Source organism: Anarhichas minor, unplaced genomic scaffold, assembly GCF_050575085.1.
Source record: "Anarhichas minor isolate MPS153535 unplaced genomic scaffold, ASM5057508v1 ptg000035l, whole genome shotgun sequence".
NCBI lineage: Eukaryota > Metazoa > Chordata > Actinopteri > Perciformes > Anarhichadidae > Anarhichas > Anarhichas minor.
Window position 1 is genome coordinate 2,558,651 of NW_027466481.1, and position 18,271 is coordinate 2,576,921.

An 18,271-nucleotide genomic window follows, 5' to 3' on the forward strand; every position below is an offset into this window, starting at 1 on the left:
TTGCTGACAGGACATCGCCAAAGGCTAATCTTTAAAGAGCTGGACCCCACTATACTGGGAGGGAAGGGTCCAGTAGATGCTGCTGGCAGTCACTGGTGACTCAGTAGGAGACTCCATGACCTCATGTACCCCAAACCCCCCAATTCCCCCGGCTGATGACAGAACACCATACTGAGATTTATGCAAGTATTGTGTCATTGAAGCTATAAGGGAACTGCAAAACATGACAAAGGAAATGTTGCTGCTATATAGCAATATTTTTGACATATCTATGTCCCAATACAGGTCACTTGAGGTAAATGGAATTATTATTCATGAAATTAGATATTCTATTAATGTTCCTCGCTTTGTATGATAGTTACATTTGAATAGCTCAACAGCAACATGTCTTTCCAGAAACAAATCCTTGTTGTAAGAGCCTTCACGTGACCTGTCTGTGGATTATTCTGAGGAAGCAATACATCATTTCTGCAAAATTATGTTGCAGCTAAAGTAATGCTTCGTTAAAGAAAATTTTGTGAGTTTTTAAATTATTATAATTGAAAATACAGTGAGTGTTTTTCTTCCTTTGCTTTTCTTTCTGTTTAAAAGCATTACTGGTACGAAACCATGGAGGTTCATCCTTGATCTCGGCAACAATATGTGCGACACATACTTCTGGTAACATGGAAGAAGAGGTGCCTTTTTTTGTGACGTCTCTCTGCTGCAGCAGCAATTCTTTTATTCCTGGACAATATTCTCTTTTGGTAGACTATAAAAGCAACCTTGAGCCTCAACTCGCAGGCCCACTTACTATTTCCGGAGCTTTTAACTGCATCTTTTAGTCGATGTTCCACACTAAGGTCACATGATAACACCTGAGCCAGCTCCATGATGAAGACTGTCAGATGCAGATGAGATTTCTGCAAAAGATAGCATAACATTGTTGACATTATTTCCACTCACAAACCATAAACGGGATTAGAGAACATTAATTAATTAGATTTAGTTGTAGTCTAATAGTATTTAAAGACCTGTAAGTCCCTTTGAGAGTGATATTGGGCTCTGATTATGAGTTGTGATACAGTGGTGGTACCCTTTTGTTTACATTTGGATCAGGGATTGCACCTTTAAGTCATGCAGACATGTCTTGGGTGTTCCCTACTGACGTGATGTTTGGCTTAAAGGCCAAACTAAAGTAATGAAATCATTCAGTGTTAAAGATTTTGGCAAATCAAGGGTACCCATATACTCCAAAGATTTACCATTCATTTCTCTTGGAAAACATGGGAATGGGGAACAACAGAGTGAAAAAGAGAGAGTGGGAGGTGAGGGAGAGCTCCGTCCAATGGAGCCAGGGTAAGAATTTATGGTCAGGAAGAGCGATGAATGTGTAATTTACGGTGCATACTCTACCATTCCCCCTGCCCTCCCTTTTGGTAATGAGAAACGGCTGTTTTGTTGTCAGGCCAAGGCATGGTATACCCCCTCCCTTCTGGCTATGACACACCATTAGTTTTTATTTCTGTCTCTGCTTTTACGACCCCTGCCCAGGCGCCAGCATTTGGCGGGTGATCGGGACCATCGCACCATCTAAGCTCCTCCACTTCCCAAGATGGCCTCCTGTAGCCTGAGGAAGACCATACCATAACTACTGAGGGCTCTCGGCTGATAGATAGCATCGTACTCCCAGCAGACTTTGTTTATGGTTCTTCTTTTTTGAGGTTTTGATTGAGTTCAGGTCAGGGAATAAGAGATGAGTACTTAGCCATTCAAACTTTCCCCATAAGATTATGACGGCAGGGCTAAAGGGAAAAGTCTGTCACAAAACTATCAAAATTGTCCTGATTTATTGTTTCATCAACACCAGATTGATGATTAAACTATCCCCATGAAGGATAATTCCTGTTAAGTGCCACTTAGGTCTTAAATTAATAGTTTGGGCCATAATTCTATTGGTTACGCAAGTGTAATTGCTTGAATTTACTGCCATGAATTCTGAATGGGCAAACACCACCAGTGGTCAGACATGCTGTAAACAAGTTAATCCAGATTATTTGAGCTATTTCAATTGGCGGTAGAACCACAAGTGAGCACACCTGAAATGTTGATGATAATCCATCGCACAAGAAAGCTGTATATGCACAGATTAAGAACAGACATTTTATTTATTTATTGTACTTTTATTTTTTTATTTTGACTGTATATCTGTATTTTATATCATGAAGAATTGAAGTTTGCTGACGCTGTGTGCCTTTTGTCATCCTTCTACTATATTGATTTCAATGGTATGTAATGACAACTAAACAACTTAGTTACTAACTAGCGTTTATTTGATTTGTTTTTCTTTTCTTTCAAAAAGTCTGGCCAACCTGAGAAAAGTCAATTTTCTCTCAATTCAATAAAATAACTTTGAAAGATTTGTTTTTGTGTCGAATTATTGCTTTCTTTAGTAAGTAACATGTAATAAGCGGGATAATATACAGCAAGCTGGAAATTTAACTTTCTACAATATGGGGCATTTAACTTGTTACGACAACCAATAGAAATAATTGGCAAAAATATAACCCAAATTGTAAAACAAAATGATCCACAACACAGTATAGTCTTGATAAGAATTTGCCCTTATGTGTAAAATGTCTCATTACAATACATACAAGTGTATATGTGGCACTAGCATAGACTAAGAATACCTTAAGAATCAACTCTGGATGAATAAACGTTGGATCAGTTGCAGACAAAATCATTCCAACTGAAATCAAACAAACTAATAGCAAAATCAGTGTATGACTGAAGTTCCAATCAGCTTCATCTGATCTTTATTTAGGCTTTCACAGAATAAGCTATACATGATGATTCTAATAATTGTATGATAAACACAGTTTGAAATATTCGGTATCACAATCCATAGTATGAATGAATAACGTAGCGTGTAACTTCTCCTGAAACTAATATCTCGTGTAAAGCAAACAGACCCAATGAAAAAAGTTCTAGGAAAAAAAACCTTTTCTCTGTATCTGTAATGTCATGAAGCTTTTGGAGTACAAACGTGTAAAAATGCTATGATTGTTCTGAAACTTCAGCAGTAGGAAACATAGTTGTGCAAAATCTTCAGACCCTGTTGCAAACAGATATGATTACTGAGCAGCTGATGATTTGATGGCTTATATGATAATCAGTGGCTTGTAGTTACTGCATATTTGATATATATCGCTGTGCATTTACATTTCCCTCCTTGTTTTCCAGAACCTATTACTTCAATCTATGAGACCAATATTAACACATATGTGCAAACGTAAACACACATGTACAAAAGTTCCGTTGACAAACTTGATTCCGTGCAGAAATGCATACAAAGTACACAAACAACTAGACTTTAGATAGAGAAAAACGCGCGCACACACACACACAGACACACACATCTTTGCATGCACAAAGGCAAACACATGCAGCCTTGTACACATGCAAATACTCCTGTTTTTATTCCTCGTTTTATGGTCAGTTATTTTCTGATACAAACAGCAACATTTAATTCGGAACAAACAACTAAGCTATCGAATGGCAAACGGGGAGGAAAATGAGCCAGTAATTCTCCTAAATCTTCTCTTCGGCTTCTTTTGTTACAAATTTCTTCCTTGAAATAATACACTGTATAGAAGACCTTTTGTCCTCAACAATCACAAATGATTTCCAGTGCCTTTCTTGTTTTTGTTTCATCTCACAACAGGACATAAAGGTACAAAGACTTAATGGTATTCATTGTCTTTACATCACGTAAAGCGGCTGTTGAGAAAATCCATCTGCTACTTCTCACAAGCATAAAAACAAATGAAGAACAGATTGTGATGGAAATCGGACTGGAACATAATGCATCATAGACCAGAGGAGACGAAAGAGACCCTTCATTCCTTATCAGACTTCCAGCTTGAAAGCTGCACAGGAATTGGTTCTTAGTTCAAGACGTGACTAACACGTCACGAACCGCGTCGAACCGCAATCTTCAACGTGGCTTTGCAGTCCAACAGCGATCCCTCACGGAGGAGTGAAAATCATCAACTCTAAGAACAACACTAAGACACCAGTATCTTCCAGATATGTTCATCTATTCAAAAAGCTCAGTTGAAGCCTTTTGTGTTGCAGCAATTCTCCAGTTCTCTTTGCATCTTCTACAATGCATAGCAGCATTAATCCATTCCTTCATCACTTTGATCTTTGTCTATGGCTGGTGCTGCTGGATGAGGCATTGTCTCTGTTTTGCTCTCAGCCCCATCCAGCAGGCGATGGAGTTTAGCTGACAGAGCTGGTTGTGATGCTGGGAGCAGTGGTGGTCGTGCTCTGCCCTTTTCGCCTCTTCCCTCCTCCTCCTCCTCCTCCTCCTCCTCCTCTACTGCCGTCTTTGCCTTCTCGTCCTCGCCCGCGTGCATTCTCCCTCTCTCTCCTGTTTGTATCATCTTGTCGGTCTGCCTTACTCTTCCTGTCTGAAATGACAATGCATAGAAAATATTGTTTACATTTCATACCATTTCTCAAATAAATTCCTGTAAGATATCTGTCATCACCAGATGTTGTAGGTAGAAGTGCCTCCGCTTGGCTAAACAAAATTAAAAACATGGATTCCTGAGGGATGAGAGTGGATAATACGGGATGTGTGTTGGATCAGGGCTTGTGGTTGTGATTATGTGGTTTCTAATACAGGCAAAACAACCATGTGTGTGAACCATGCACATCTAGTCCAGAATTATTATTAAATGGCAACATAATGCTATGTTTAGTACAGCAGCGACCAGTGTACCACAAGCAATCAACACATGATAAACAAACCTAACAGGATAAAATAATATATTATATCTAAACATTTGGAAGATTGGAACGTCGTTTTTAGCCACATTCGTTGGTCAATCTGTCCACCATATCTCAAAACTGTTGGATCAATTGCCATGAAGTTTTGCACCGACATTCATGGTCCCCAGAGGCTAAATATTTCCTCTAGCGCCACCATGAGTTCCACTTTGTGTTTTTGAGGGAAATATCTTGGCAACCATTACAGTTCCCCTCAGGATGAATTGTTGTAACGCTGGTGATGCTTTAGCCTTTATCTCTCGTGCCACCATCAGATCACACTTACTTTAGTTTATGACCAAGTAGCTGAAACACTAATGACATTCCCATCAGCCACAGCTGTACTTTGCGTTTAGTGCAAATTACCAGCCGCGACAGCGACGCTGGTATTGTTTTTTTAACTTGTGAGTCTGTGTTTGTGTCATCACGGCAAAACCTACTGTATTGGGAACTACCACAGGAGTGTTTTTTTAGTACTTTGCCAGGTGTTTCAATTTCTGTATATCTGGAGACATATTTTGTCACAGCAATAGCATCAAAACCGTACTAGATGCAGTCACCTTAACAGGTGTGTAGTTAAGATCAAAATGAAGGCCGAGGTCAGATGGGTGCGGTCAAAGCAAGGGCACCTGAAGTAGGGGGGTAGGAAGTGGGGAAGGGGTCATTGTCCACAGTGCGCATACTGACATTAGCGTTTAGCTGAAAGCACCACTGGGCCTCAGTACAGCCTAAGAGAGCCGCTCTCGTGACTGCAGACTCTTCATTTCTATTTCAACAGACTCCCTTCTTGTTCCACTAAACACACACACACACACACACACACACACACACACACACACACACACACACACACACACACACACACACAGAGGACTCCCCCCATCTGCTCTCTGCTGGTTCTTTTGCACATTAGGATCCACACCTGTCATACATTTAAGAGTATAATTGCTCTCTAAACACAAACATCCATCACAGTGTGGTTACCTTCCACACGTAACCCATCAAAGAGAGCAAAGAGCTTAGTTGTGCTGCTTATTTTTAAATGCAGGACTGTAAGAGCACTCACGACAGTCAAGTGACACAATTTTCTGTCACATAAATCACTTTAAAATCACTTCTGGTATAATGACTTAGACATTGTCGAGAGCCCAATAATGGCCCATAAGGACGTGGAGAGCAGTCAGAAAGTGGAAATGGACATTGCGTCTAGTGTCAGATGGCTATTGTTTAGGCTGCACTCAAAAGTATTTGTATAGCTGAGGGAGTGTAGTTACGCTGGAGGATGTTTGTTATGAACTTGTGCGTTGAGTCTCTGCACATCCTGGAAACTGAGTGAACACATGCCAAGGGCTGGACAGTGTTCACTACGCAGTTGACAAGAGCTGGGCTTATGGCGCCACCATGTTTGTATACTGCTGTGCACTACTAACTGAAGGTCTGTGTTTATTTCTCTACCAGCATTTTTAAACTTGTTGTACAAACAGTTATGATTCTTTGGTTTAAGCGCAAAGTAGAAAAACAAAAAGTCCACAGCGTTTCTCAAATTTCACCCAATCGTGTTTCAACATAGCCAGTGAAAATCATTATACGGTGATGGATGAATGAATGAATGGACGTGGACAGACTTAATACGAGTGCTTCCCTTCCAACCGAAAACGTGAGGGTTCAGTCCCACACAGTAGTGCGCAAACAAGAATAACTCACCTTTTTCAAGAGCCATTAGTGCCGAAATCATGAAAACACTGGTGATGTACTTTGGTGAGTTGGACTCAAATCGTATCAGAAGATATTATGTCCAGCATGTTTATCAGTTATGTGTTGTCTTGAATTAATAGACGTATTGCTGAGGTTTTTATGGCCACCATTCAAACAAGCACTTCTTACCGAGCCGTAATAGTTTCAATTTCTATCAATGAGGCACAATGACCGAGAGTGAAGCATGAGTGAAGAGTCCTCACACACACTCGCGCATCTGAGCTGGTGTGCTCACTGTGTAAGGACTTAATTACTCAAGCAAATCACAAATGGAGCCAAGAGTGGGGGACTCCATCAGTTTATGACAGCTCTGATTGTACCTCCTCTCCATCCAAGCTAAACAATTTTGCCTGACAAATGAAATAACGCATCCAGAAAATTCTGTTTTCGCGTGAGACCCTTTTGTAGAGCTTCAGGAAAAGGGGGGAAAAATTTGCAGCCAAATCAACACAAAGCGTGAGTTCTGCAGACCACTAAATCACTAATGTTATACAATGTCTGCCCCCTGTGTTTTATATATCCAGCCTGCCAGCCAACTCCCACAGATGAATCCACAGCTGCGCTCTTTTTTTTTTTTTTTTTTGTTACAGAGTGAGTTTACCCACATGAACTGGTTCACCGGAGTCCATGGTACCATCACCCATGAATTACCTCACTGAGGAAAATTCATTCCTGTCCATTTTGGCAGTAGTATGTGTCTTATTTTCATACAAAGGTATTTAGCGGCAGAATGGAGGAAAAACAGGACTAAAAATCTCCTCGACAACAGCAGTCAACTTTTTAACAATCCAAAAAGCTTCCATGACTCATCACTCGTCAGGTGACACCTCACATAACATCCTTGCCTTTGTGATATGAACTACCTTTGCTCCGAGTTTAGAAATTTGGCAGTCTGCGTAGCCGTTTTCATCGGGCAGTTTATAATATTTCACTGATAATTATTCTTCTGAACCCATGGAAAACAGTCTTTCCAGGATGCAGGCGTCGGACAGAGTAGATTTGCTTCTCATTTCTCACTTTGTGCTGTCACAGCCTGTCCAGCGCAGATCCTGCTCCTCGCTGAGCAATTACAAGCCATACCAGCCTCCTTCCCTCCAGACATGACCACAGAACTATATGGAACAATGTCAGATCACGTTCTGTTCTTTCGACTCAGATCCCAATAGAAACTGTTCCGGAGAAGAGGATGGTGCTTGAATATACAAGCCTCCTACATGTTTACTCACATATATGCAGGCAAATCAGGCAATCTGTTACATGTTACAACATCTGTACAGTTGCCAACACTATGCAAATATAGTTGCGCAATGTGGCTGCTGTGCCCGAAATCCCCAAAGTGTCCCACCGTCCAATAAAGGCTATAAATACAGCTCGTTTATAATTCTCTTAGTCCTTGTAGATGAGTGTAGGTTCACAGAACAACAACCACTTCTTATTTCTGTGTAACAATAACATCGCAACACATCTGCCTGTAGATATGTCCTCACTACTAAGGACACAATGTTTAAAAGCAAATAACCAGGATCATCGTTGTTTTTGTTGCACTTTTCTTCCAATAAACTCCAGACCTATTGGCCAGATCTGTCATTTATTAGCTGTGATCAAGGCCAAGAGTGACGAATAAGCTGTTGTGAAAGTTGACGATGGCCATTGACTGTTAACCTGCTGGAGAGCAAGCTGCTGTGTGGATGATAAGAGCCCAAGCAAACATGTCATGGTCGTGTAAACCTCACGCTTCAATGCTCGTCAGAACAAATAACTCTTTCTAGCTCTGATCCTTGTCCAGCTTTGCAGTGCGTAATGCCCGCCCTTCATCTGCTTGGCTCGTAGATGGTGTTTATTGTTTACACGCGGCAAAGTCAAGAGATTCTGTATCCTTCTGTGAGCTCAGCCAAACCAAACCCAATCAACATACGGCAGGTCGCAGACACGGCGGCTGGAATGCAGTCCTTTGGATGTTGAGTAATGGTTCCATCAGTCATCTTATGAACTGGTGGAGGCGTTTCATGAAGCACATGGACTTTATTGCTTGATCATCAGTAATCTGAGTGCTGTCACCTGATTTATCCGTAATTAAATTGTACTTTTTAATTAGAAGTCCTGACTTCATGTCATTTTCTCTTCAATGTATCTGTTTTCGGGCAGTATGTGTATTTGTGTTTACCTCGCACACACGGCGTCTTGGTCACAATGCACTTGCTCCTCTCTGTCTGTGGAGCACAGGTCTGTGAGGGTACAAAGGCCAGGGAGGTGTCTGGGATGTGGACCTGCAGAAGGGGCACGCGGACTCGAGACTGCGAGCCTTTCTTAAATCCACATGTTTTGTTCTTCTTCATACAGGAACCCCATTCGCTCCACTCGCCCAGTTCACACTCTTCAGGACGCTGACCTGGATAAAAAAAGAGGACTGAGGTAGTGAGTGAATGTTCCACAGCTCCAACATCACACATTTGTTTCACAGCCTTCACATCTGCTTTTTACAGCTCAGCAGTTTTAGCTCAGAATAATGACTTTAAGCTATTCCCAAAACCTGAATAAAATGTTATCTTTTTTACTTCAGAGGTATGAAAATGTATACTGCGCTCCCAACAAAAGCTAGTTTTTAACGGTTACGTTGATATATCTTCTAATTTATGATCTTTTACGAATTTAGAAGAACAAAGAAAAGAACAGACAGGAAAGATCAAGAGAAGAAATAATACATGCTGGTGCATTATAGGAACATTAAGAGATGCTATGGCTAAAGTTTTGAAATGAGTAAACAGTTAAGGTCAAAGGTCACTCACCAACACACTCCATAGACTCATTGGCGGTGCGCTGGCCTGTAGGGCAGCTGACATAACATCGCCCACTGTGTGAATACAAGCCCTCCTTACATTTTGTGCAAAAATTGCGATTGAAACACGCTTCACAATTGTCTATTTTACATTCTGAAAGACAAAAAGAGAGGATCAAATCACTTTTAGTCACATTGTGTCTGTGTTCATTTTGTTAGTTTCAGATCCTTTATCTTCTTCTCGGGAAATTTCTACTGGAAACACAGAAATCTCTTTGAATGGATTATTCATTGCACTGTCGGCTGGAAAAGCAAATGGTTCTCCAGAGAGAGAGCAAGAGGAGCTCGGATTTTATTTTCTCTGAGAGATTTATTAGCGATTAAACAACACATTGTCTATTTAGAGGGAGGACCACTCTTCTTCTCTTAAAAACACATGCACCACAGGCCTGTGAACGAGTGCAGCCAGGAGTGTATCGCTTCAGTGGGTTTCTCAAGAGTTTCTGCACACCACAGACTCATTAAAATCTCTCAAAAAAAAAAAAACTTGAAATTTGGATAATTATAAGCACGGGAGGATAAAAAGCAGACGACTTAAAAGACCCCAAAACGCTCTGGCCTCATCTTGAAAGGCACATCTTTATTCTCATGACAAACAGCCGAGAAAGATGGAAATCTGTGGGTTCCTGTCAATATTTCTATTTATGGAAATGTATTCAGATCTCGACTCACTTTATTGATGTGCACTAAACTTACAGTCAGAATGTTTACTCTCCAGCTGGTCCGATGCCAAGGTCAGAAATGACCTAACACTGAATCCTCACTGGGTTCCTTCCTCCTGCTCCCAATTACTATTTTTAAACCGTTGACAACTAAATTTGACAGTACTGATGTGTGCAGCCCTATAATGTAAGTCAAATGTGGAGAAAAAGACATTCTGGGATGATATGTATGAAGTCAGATGATTGGATAATAACCACGGTTAGCCACTGTGGGCCTCCACAAAGAATTTGCTGAGGAAATTCCGACCTCTCTGCAACAAACCGGGACGGGGTTGAATTTGTTGTAAATTATCCAATATTTTGATAAAAGTGAAAAATATCTTCGCACACATAGTGACTGGAAACTTGAGTTGAAACTCGTCCTCAAAAGGCTTGAGACTTGACCTGGACTCGAGGTTTGGGACTCATGAGCAATCTGTATTTCATTTCATTTTGTTGGCACATTAATGAAAATGTCATTCCCTCTCTTATTATCATATCAATAATAACAATATTATTGCGATATCTAAAGAAAATTTGAACATCAGTCAAATTCCTCTTTCACTTTGTTAATTTTGCATTTTGGAAAATGAATTATTCTTAAAAACGTGTATGGGGGTAGGGAGAGAGTCTAACTATTTTAAGAGGCACTGGATTATTTACACTATGTAATCATATAGTATTAACATGATATCAATTTTACATTTTTATAAAATGAGAGTCTTATATAAAGATGGGGAAGTTGATTTGAGCTCCTGTTTGTATTTGTTTGCTCACAGAATTCCCTAATGCCTTTTGGTTGTTTTATCAAGACATTTCTCTTGGTGCACTTTTACATGCAGACTTATAGGCCCACTGTATATACAGTATAGCAATAAAAGACGTGAATGTGGAGAAATCCAGATTTTTGTCAGATCAGTTTGAGGAGTGCCTATTTGGTTTGCATGTTCCACATTATATCTTAAGTGTGTCATGCAGTGTGGGACTCACACTGTCTGGTCTTAATCTTAAACTTGACTCGGTCTCAACCCCTCAAAGTCTTGGTCTTGTTTCGGTCTTGGTCTCAGTTGAGTTGGTCTTAACTAAAACACTGTCGCCTACATGGTTTGAGACTTGACTTGGACTTGAAATAATGACTTGTGAGCATCTCTGCTTCGGGTTTAGAGAAAGTATGATTTAGCACATCTGACGGGTATTATTTGATGCAGGAATGGCCAGTCAAGAAAAACATCTACAGACAAGAATGGCCTGCATTTTTTAAGCAGAAAATCACAACAGGCTGCTGAGCACAGTCGCTGGCCACCAAACACCTACAATTAACTAAGCCATGATTATCATTTAACTTTGAAAATTGTAGTTAATTATTGAGGTAAGAAATGTTTTACTTTGCAAAGGATGATCATTTTAGACCTGCTCACATAAAAAAAAAAATAACTTTTCCATAGCTACTTTAAAGATTATACAGACTGCTTATGATACAGTTAGTAAGTCAAGTACCAGAATGAAATATGTGTAAAAGTGAAGGCATAATAAACTGGTTGAGATCTGGCATGAACTTTGCACATGAGGGTCAAATAAAAAACACAAACATCCTCTCAAAAACAGACAAACAACAATGCAATTGAGATGTTTTTGTTCCGATCGTGTTTTCTGCCCACACGCAATGGGAAACAGACTGAGGTGCTGGCACTCCTCATCTAACAGTACGGGACCAGTGCCACCAGAACCAACTGAGTAACTCTGGTAATTCCTGTGAGTTGTAGTCATCCTTCACCCACCTTCCAAATAAGCCAAATGTGCTTATAAAGATAATAATGAAGAGCACTGCAATTAAAAATTTCCTCCAGTTCAGCAAATACTTTGCTGGATTTGGTGGGTTTGGTGGGTGTTTTTTTCTCCCTTTTGCACCAGGATGAGTAGCAGCAACAGAAGGATTTCATCAATTGGTCATTCGTATTCACTCATAATTATTGACAAATAGTAGCACAGATCGGTTATTAAGAGGACTAATATGTAGAAATAACTTTGGAGAATAAAGAGTGTGGCAATTGGTAGATCACTATTCTCTGCATGCATATTTTAGGTATGTTAAACATATAAAAAGTGGTGCAGCAAAGTGGAAATATACAAATAAAACAAAGAAACTAGCAGGGTATCCCTCTACTTCTCCAAATACCCTCATATTGTACACAAACAGGAGATGATGAGCCAAAGACAAACAGATCGTTTACACTTCTACTTGATTTGACTTCAGCTGTGGGGATTTTTATAGAGCAGGCTGTTGCCAGCGGGTGAGCTCGAGCCTGCATGTATTTGGATGTTCACAGATGTGCATCTACACAAAGCAAAACTCACGGGTGCATCTGTTGTTGCCTTCTGGGTTCCTCATACCAAAGTATCCCATGGGGCAGGAGGCGAGGCAAACACCTATCTGACGGATATCATTGCGCTCCAGGAAGATGAAGAGCTTCGGCTTACATTTAATGCAGCCGTTATACTCAGAGCATCGGTCACAGCCTTTGGGGCAAGATGGTGGCCCCTCAGTACTAACTGTGGAAACATAAACATAACAAACGGAGAGAAAGGAACAGTCAGTTTAAAGGAATACTTCATGATCATTTGTATATCATAACAAAATGCAAGTGTTTGGGCAGTTTAAGAGCATACGGCTGGATAAATGAGACTTGGAGACTTTTGTTTTTGGGATTCTACATTCACCATGGAGACATGTGAGGAAGACCAAGCTTTCTTCAAGAATTCAAGGTAACACAGGGCAATTAATTGATTGAACAAATGGTCACTGTGGGGGTTAAGTATTCCTTTAAGGTAGGCATCAGAACTGCATGTTGTACTATCACATAAAAATATCAATTGTTTCCAGCCAAATATGATTTTTAATAAGAAAATAAAAAGCGCATTTGTCAACATTCTGCCTATGAGAACAACATTGGAGAACTTTAATATTTTGCTAGCATCTCCACAGGTCCAGCCATAAACCTGCCAGTGCTTTATCGCTCCAACAAGCTCGAGTTAATGCTTGCAGTTTTATCTAACCGGGGCCCAGGCCAAACATCTTTGTTTGAACAGTTACTCAGTGTTTACGTCAAATGCTAGCCGGAGATCCTGAACAGATTTTCATTTGGAGAAATCAGGGTAATTATGGCTGACAGCCTCGCAAGACCGGTCAAAATCAGCAAGGGTCGGTCAAAATAAGGCAACTAACATCAGACAAGGCCTCTTCCGGGGTGAGTCAGGAATGATCTGGGCATCAAAAAACTGCATTAATGACGGACATGGCCAAGAATCAAATACTGCCAGTGTTTTCTTTATAGTAGTACCAAACAGCAAGTATCTCCCTGTTCTAAGTCTGAAAATGCACTGCAGATGCATTTACTTCACGTCCTTTTAATCCCAGACTGTTTCACCAGTTCCGATACACGCAAACACTAATCTAAATCATTTCAAGGAAAAGTGTGTCAAAGCGCCCATTCCTTTTTCTAGGAGCCATTCAGAGACAAAACCTCAGTCGTCGGAGATGATTTACATTCCTGGTCTGTATCAGCTCTAAATATACATACTGTCACAAAGCAATCCATCTGCCGCCCCGCCTCCCAGAGATAAATCGGATGGTAAAAGGGTTGAAAGGGTTCTCCCATGAACAGATTACATCATGCGTGAGTTGCGGTAACCTCAAATGCAGCAATTACAGCCAGGTCCTGTTGCTCACCATCACAAATCAAGAAAAACTAATATTGGCCATGGGGAGTAATCTTTAACCACAGCAGAGGGGAGTGCATGAATCAGATGATGTGGTGTTGTAAACTGTTTGTGAGACGTGGTGCTTTGAAAAAGAAAGAGTTTGTGCTGTCTGAAGCTATCCTCACCGATCTCTGCATGACACTGAACTCATTCAGAGAGAGAAATCTGATGACATTTTAAAGATGTAAAGGCTGTAAATTTCAGACTTCCTTATCTGGGGGGGGGGGGGGAATCCTCAACCGACTGATGCTGTAGAGGGCGCTTATATATGGTGAATGACCCAAATCCTTCTGTCCTCATTACAATGGCACATGACAAACTGTGACAGCATTGAAGCATTGCATATACATGTGCGTCTACTTAAAAAATATTCTATTTCTATTACACAGACAACAGTTCTTCTTTCCCAGCGTGTGTGATTTTAATAAAACCACATCTGTTACTGTGGCCAGGCATGGTATTATATGAATTCTGGTTCGTAGAGGTTGGGCTGAGCTTGGCATTGGCTGAAAGCTCCTTGTGTGTAAAGGAAGAATTATTTCAAAGCTGACAGTAACACCAGCACTGAGGCTCTAAGGCCAGAGATATAGTGCAAGTCGGGCTGAGCACCATCTCTGTGGTTGCATGAGGTCAGAAAAATGCTTACAACAACACAGGCAGCACGGTCCAATTCAGAGCTTAGAACTGTCCGGTACTCATTCCGTTATATGCCCACAGAGCCGGACACAAAAAGAGTGATGGCTTTGAAGGTGAATCTATCAAAACCCTCTCCATAAACAATCCTAATACGCATAAAAGTTTTACATAAACTGAGAGAGGCATGATCTTAAAAAGGAGGAAGAAAGACGAGCCATTCAGGAGAAACACTGAACCTAGCATAACCCTTGTAGGAAAAACAAATAAGGATGACGGGAAGATAAACGGAATGTTACCTTTACTTTGCTTGTTAAACGTTTACAAGACATCCACCACTGTGCCCGCAGAAACAAAAGGCAGCAGCACTGAAGACGAAGAAAGAGAGAACTCACCCCGTCTCTGCCTTCTCGCCTTGGAGAGCTTGAGAGCATCGCTGTGACCCATGGAGCTGAGGAAGACAATTGCCAGCGCCACCAGTCCCAGCTGCATAGTCCCTGTTGCCTTCCTGGCCACGCAGGGTCCCCCCCTGCGACCAGATGGATCAGGTGGGGGGGCCCCTTCCTCTGTGGGACAGGTGGATCCCTCTGCTGCTGGGACAGATGATCCCTCCTCTCTCCTGTGGTGCTGCTGTCTTTCCCTGTCTGTCTTTCCTCCCCTCTGTCTCTCTGTATCTTTCACTCTAGTGGCTGCTGCGTCGGTAAGTCTGTGCAGTGGAGGGTGATGCTGGGGTTGCAAGTCCAAACAAGCCTGAGGCGCAACAAGCCATCACGCTGGGGGTAGTACTGGCAAAGGGAGTAGACAGTGCAGGGTTGTAGGACGGAGAGGGGGGATGAGGGGTTGCTCGGTGGATAAAGAGGAAGAAAGACCGGAATGGAGATTGTCGAACTTCTGGTGGTTCAACCCATGAAGCTTGGGGTGGGCTGTCAGGAAAGCAGGGAACCCGCTGTTGGAAGATGGTTTCCTCTCAGTGAGTGCCTGTGCTCACAAGTCTGTGTGAAGCACTAAAATACAGGCTCGCAGATTGAAATAAGACAGAGGCAGGTTCTTGACTATGTGTGACACCACATCTGCTGATACCAGGACCTGCTGAATAAAAAAAGTAGGAGGAGAACACAGACAGATGGGGAACAGGTTTCAGAGAAGGGTGGTTACAGGTAGATTACATAAAAGGATTACTTTGACCTTTTGGGTATGCTTAATTGCTTCCTTGCTGAGAGTTAGATGAGATGCATGATACATCTGTTGTACATATTTGTCTTACAATTATGAGCTAGGTATCAATCTTCTCATCTAACTCTCAGCAAGAACAAGAATAAGCATATTTCCCAACTATTCCTTCAATATGTTTTTCCAATAGTAATAGAATATTATCAGTGTACTATTAACACATTTACATACTCAAACAAGCAACATTAATTTCTTACCCAGTGCAAGAAGGATATATTGTTTTCCCTAAACTACATTCATTCAAGTTTCTTCAAGGATCAGAAATTTCTGTAATCTGAAGAACTAGACTCATGCCGAAAAAAACCACAATAAACTTCATGGTCATAGCACTTCAGGCTGTAGTAGTATACTTGGATGATGAATTGAGCATGTTTATCCTTTGAAAATACAGTGGAGTCAACGCTCACTGAGAAATGCAACACACACTCGGACTGAAAGCCTTTGTCATATTTGGTACTGAGATCGTTTTTAGATAGTGTCATACGCTGCCTGTATTTACAGCTCTTGTGTGAAGAGGACACACAGAACATGTTAGGATGTGAGCAATGGGCGGTCCTCCCTCGCAGCTCAATAAAGAAAAATAGAACCATATTTGGCTGTTGAGTTGGTTATGGCTCTGAATCACACCAAGGACAATGCCATTTGGTGCGTCTGAACATTCCAGCAAGCAACATTACATTATTATTTAAAGTATAAATCAAAAGGGAACAAAATAATTTCATGTTTCCCCATTTTCCTTTTCACTGGACTGACCCAAAACAATTTGAGTAATGTTTGACTTATCATATCACATCATACAATCTTTGTAAAGTACAGCCTGTAGAAAATGTTAAACATCAATGTGACATTTCTTCATTTCAAAACGAGGGGATCTGTTGAAGCCTGTCGATGCCGAATGAGTCACAGATTGCAGACTTGTTCAATCCTAAAGACTCATATTCGGAAAAAAGGGAGTTCCCTTTCTAATCATAATTTCCATTGTATCGAACAAAAACAGAGGACATAGGCACGTGTATCTTCTCCTAATTGGGAAAGACTGCAGACTCTCTTCCCCACCAGTAGGCTGATTTTCTTCTTAACACTTAATGACTAACAATGTCATTGACACCTCTCGGCTAAAGTCATATTTACAGGCATGAGCCAAAAGAGTGGTGCAAGCAGCCAGTCTTCTGCAGCACCTGTTACTTGAGAGAGTGATGATTGGGGAATGGGACATGCTAAGTCTCTGGATCACTCAGAACATAACCTTTCCAGCACTGAGTAACTCAAGACATGTGCCAGAGACTCTTTCACAAGCCAGCACTCCCACGACCTGCCAGAAGCACACCTCAGCCCATCCATATCTGCTCTCACACGCCATGCAGATAAGAGACACGGTCCGACTGTAAACTCACTGAGAAAACTGATTGTTGTGTACTCTTAGCCCATCTGTTTTAAAAAAAAGTTCTGTCTCTGCTCCCTCATCCAATAAACTGTGTGCCTTTCCTCACCATCAGCCACATTCAGCTGAGCTCAATGAAACTAAGCCCCGCTCATCAAATAGTCAGGAGATGAAATTGCCTCCTTTTGTAAGACCTAAGTTTGATGTATCAATTATTCAAGCGCTGAAAGGGAGCTCCCACACTGGGAATTTATTGAACTCGAGAAGGTGCCACAACTCTGAGCTCTGAGTTACAAATGCAACCTGTCGATGAACTTTCTGCATGTAACTGAACCTATTGCCTTTTTGACACATATTTCAGAGCTGTACAAAGATCACCAACGCATAAAACCTGTACCACAATGCCTCAATTACACACAAACGGGGAGGACAGTAACACCTGATTTTACAATGTGCAACGATAGACAAAGAGGGCAAAGAAAGGATTAAAAAACGGCACAAATTTCAGACATTTCATTGTGAGTTCATGAGTCGTTTCTCCTCACATAGGAATGATCACAGGTGGGGGCCAACATTTCCCTGTCCCCTGCAACGTGTGGCCCTACACTAACCTCACAACACAAACCTCACTTTTTTTCAAAATGACATCGGCTATTCTCCAGAAGTAAAAAAAGTGGTAAATTCTGGCTTTTAAATAAGCAAAACCCAATTTTAAATTTGATTTTGTGACCATTTTTCTGTTTCTTTTGATGTTCATATAATCCCTAATTTGTACATCCAAGTCATTAACTTTAGCGCATGCTCGCCAGCCACAATGAAAACCAGAAAGAGAAGAAGAGACGATGCAACAGAAAAGAGGGAATAAGGACATGAAGTGTTGACTGAAGCTTTTGTCAGAGAAAACAGAGACATCATCACCTTTATGCTCTAAACACCTTTTAATCTAAATCTGTAGATGATTAGCATGCCCACCTCAGCTATCTATCGGCAGAGTGATGAGAAACACCTGGCTCATCACCAGGACCAACAGAAGCCTCGACCATTTCGGTAATCACTTCCAGTTCCTTGGCTCTGCAGTTTAGAGAGTTCAGGCAGTGAGAGGTCAAATGTGCAGCAGTTGAAAAACACTCAACGCTCACACGCAGAGGAGAACATCAT

General features: G+C 41.2%; 1 protein-coding gene across 1 annotated transcript; it reads right to left on the bottom strand.

The window, feature by feature from the left end:
• Positions 1 to 4,266: 4,266 nt before the first annotated feature.
• On the bottom strand, positions 4,267 to 14,994 carry rspo1 (R-spondin 1). Its single transcript, XM_076106820.1, has 5 exons — positions 14,898 to 14,994; positions 12,466 to 12,660; positions 9,360 to 9,503; positions 8,738 to 8,962; positions 4,267 to 4,457 (listed from the first exon to the last, which is right to left on the bottom strand). Exons 1-5 carry the CDS (start codon positions 14,992 to 14,994, stop codon positions 4,267 to 4,269), a joined length of 852 nt encoding a protein of 283 aa, XP_075962935.1.
• Between the last annotated feature and the right edge of the window lie 3,277 nt (positions 14,995 to 18,271).

Bases quoted from the DNA above. Each gene is read 5' to 3' on its own strand.
- rspo1 (XM_076106820.1), bottom strand. From the start codon at position 14,994: ATGCAGCTGGGACTGGTGGCGCTGGCAATTGTCTTCCTCAGCTCCATG. The intron at 12,661-14,897 runs GTGAGTTCTCTC...ATGTTTCCACAG, and splicing joins GGCGAGAAGGCAGAGACGGG to TTAGTACTGAGGGGCCACCA. The intron at 9,504-12,465 runs GTGAGTTTTGCT...TTTGTCTTTCAG, and splicing joins AGGCAACAACAGATGCACCC to AATGTAAAATAGACAATTGT.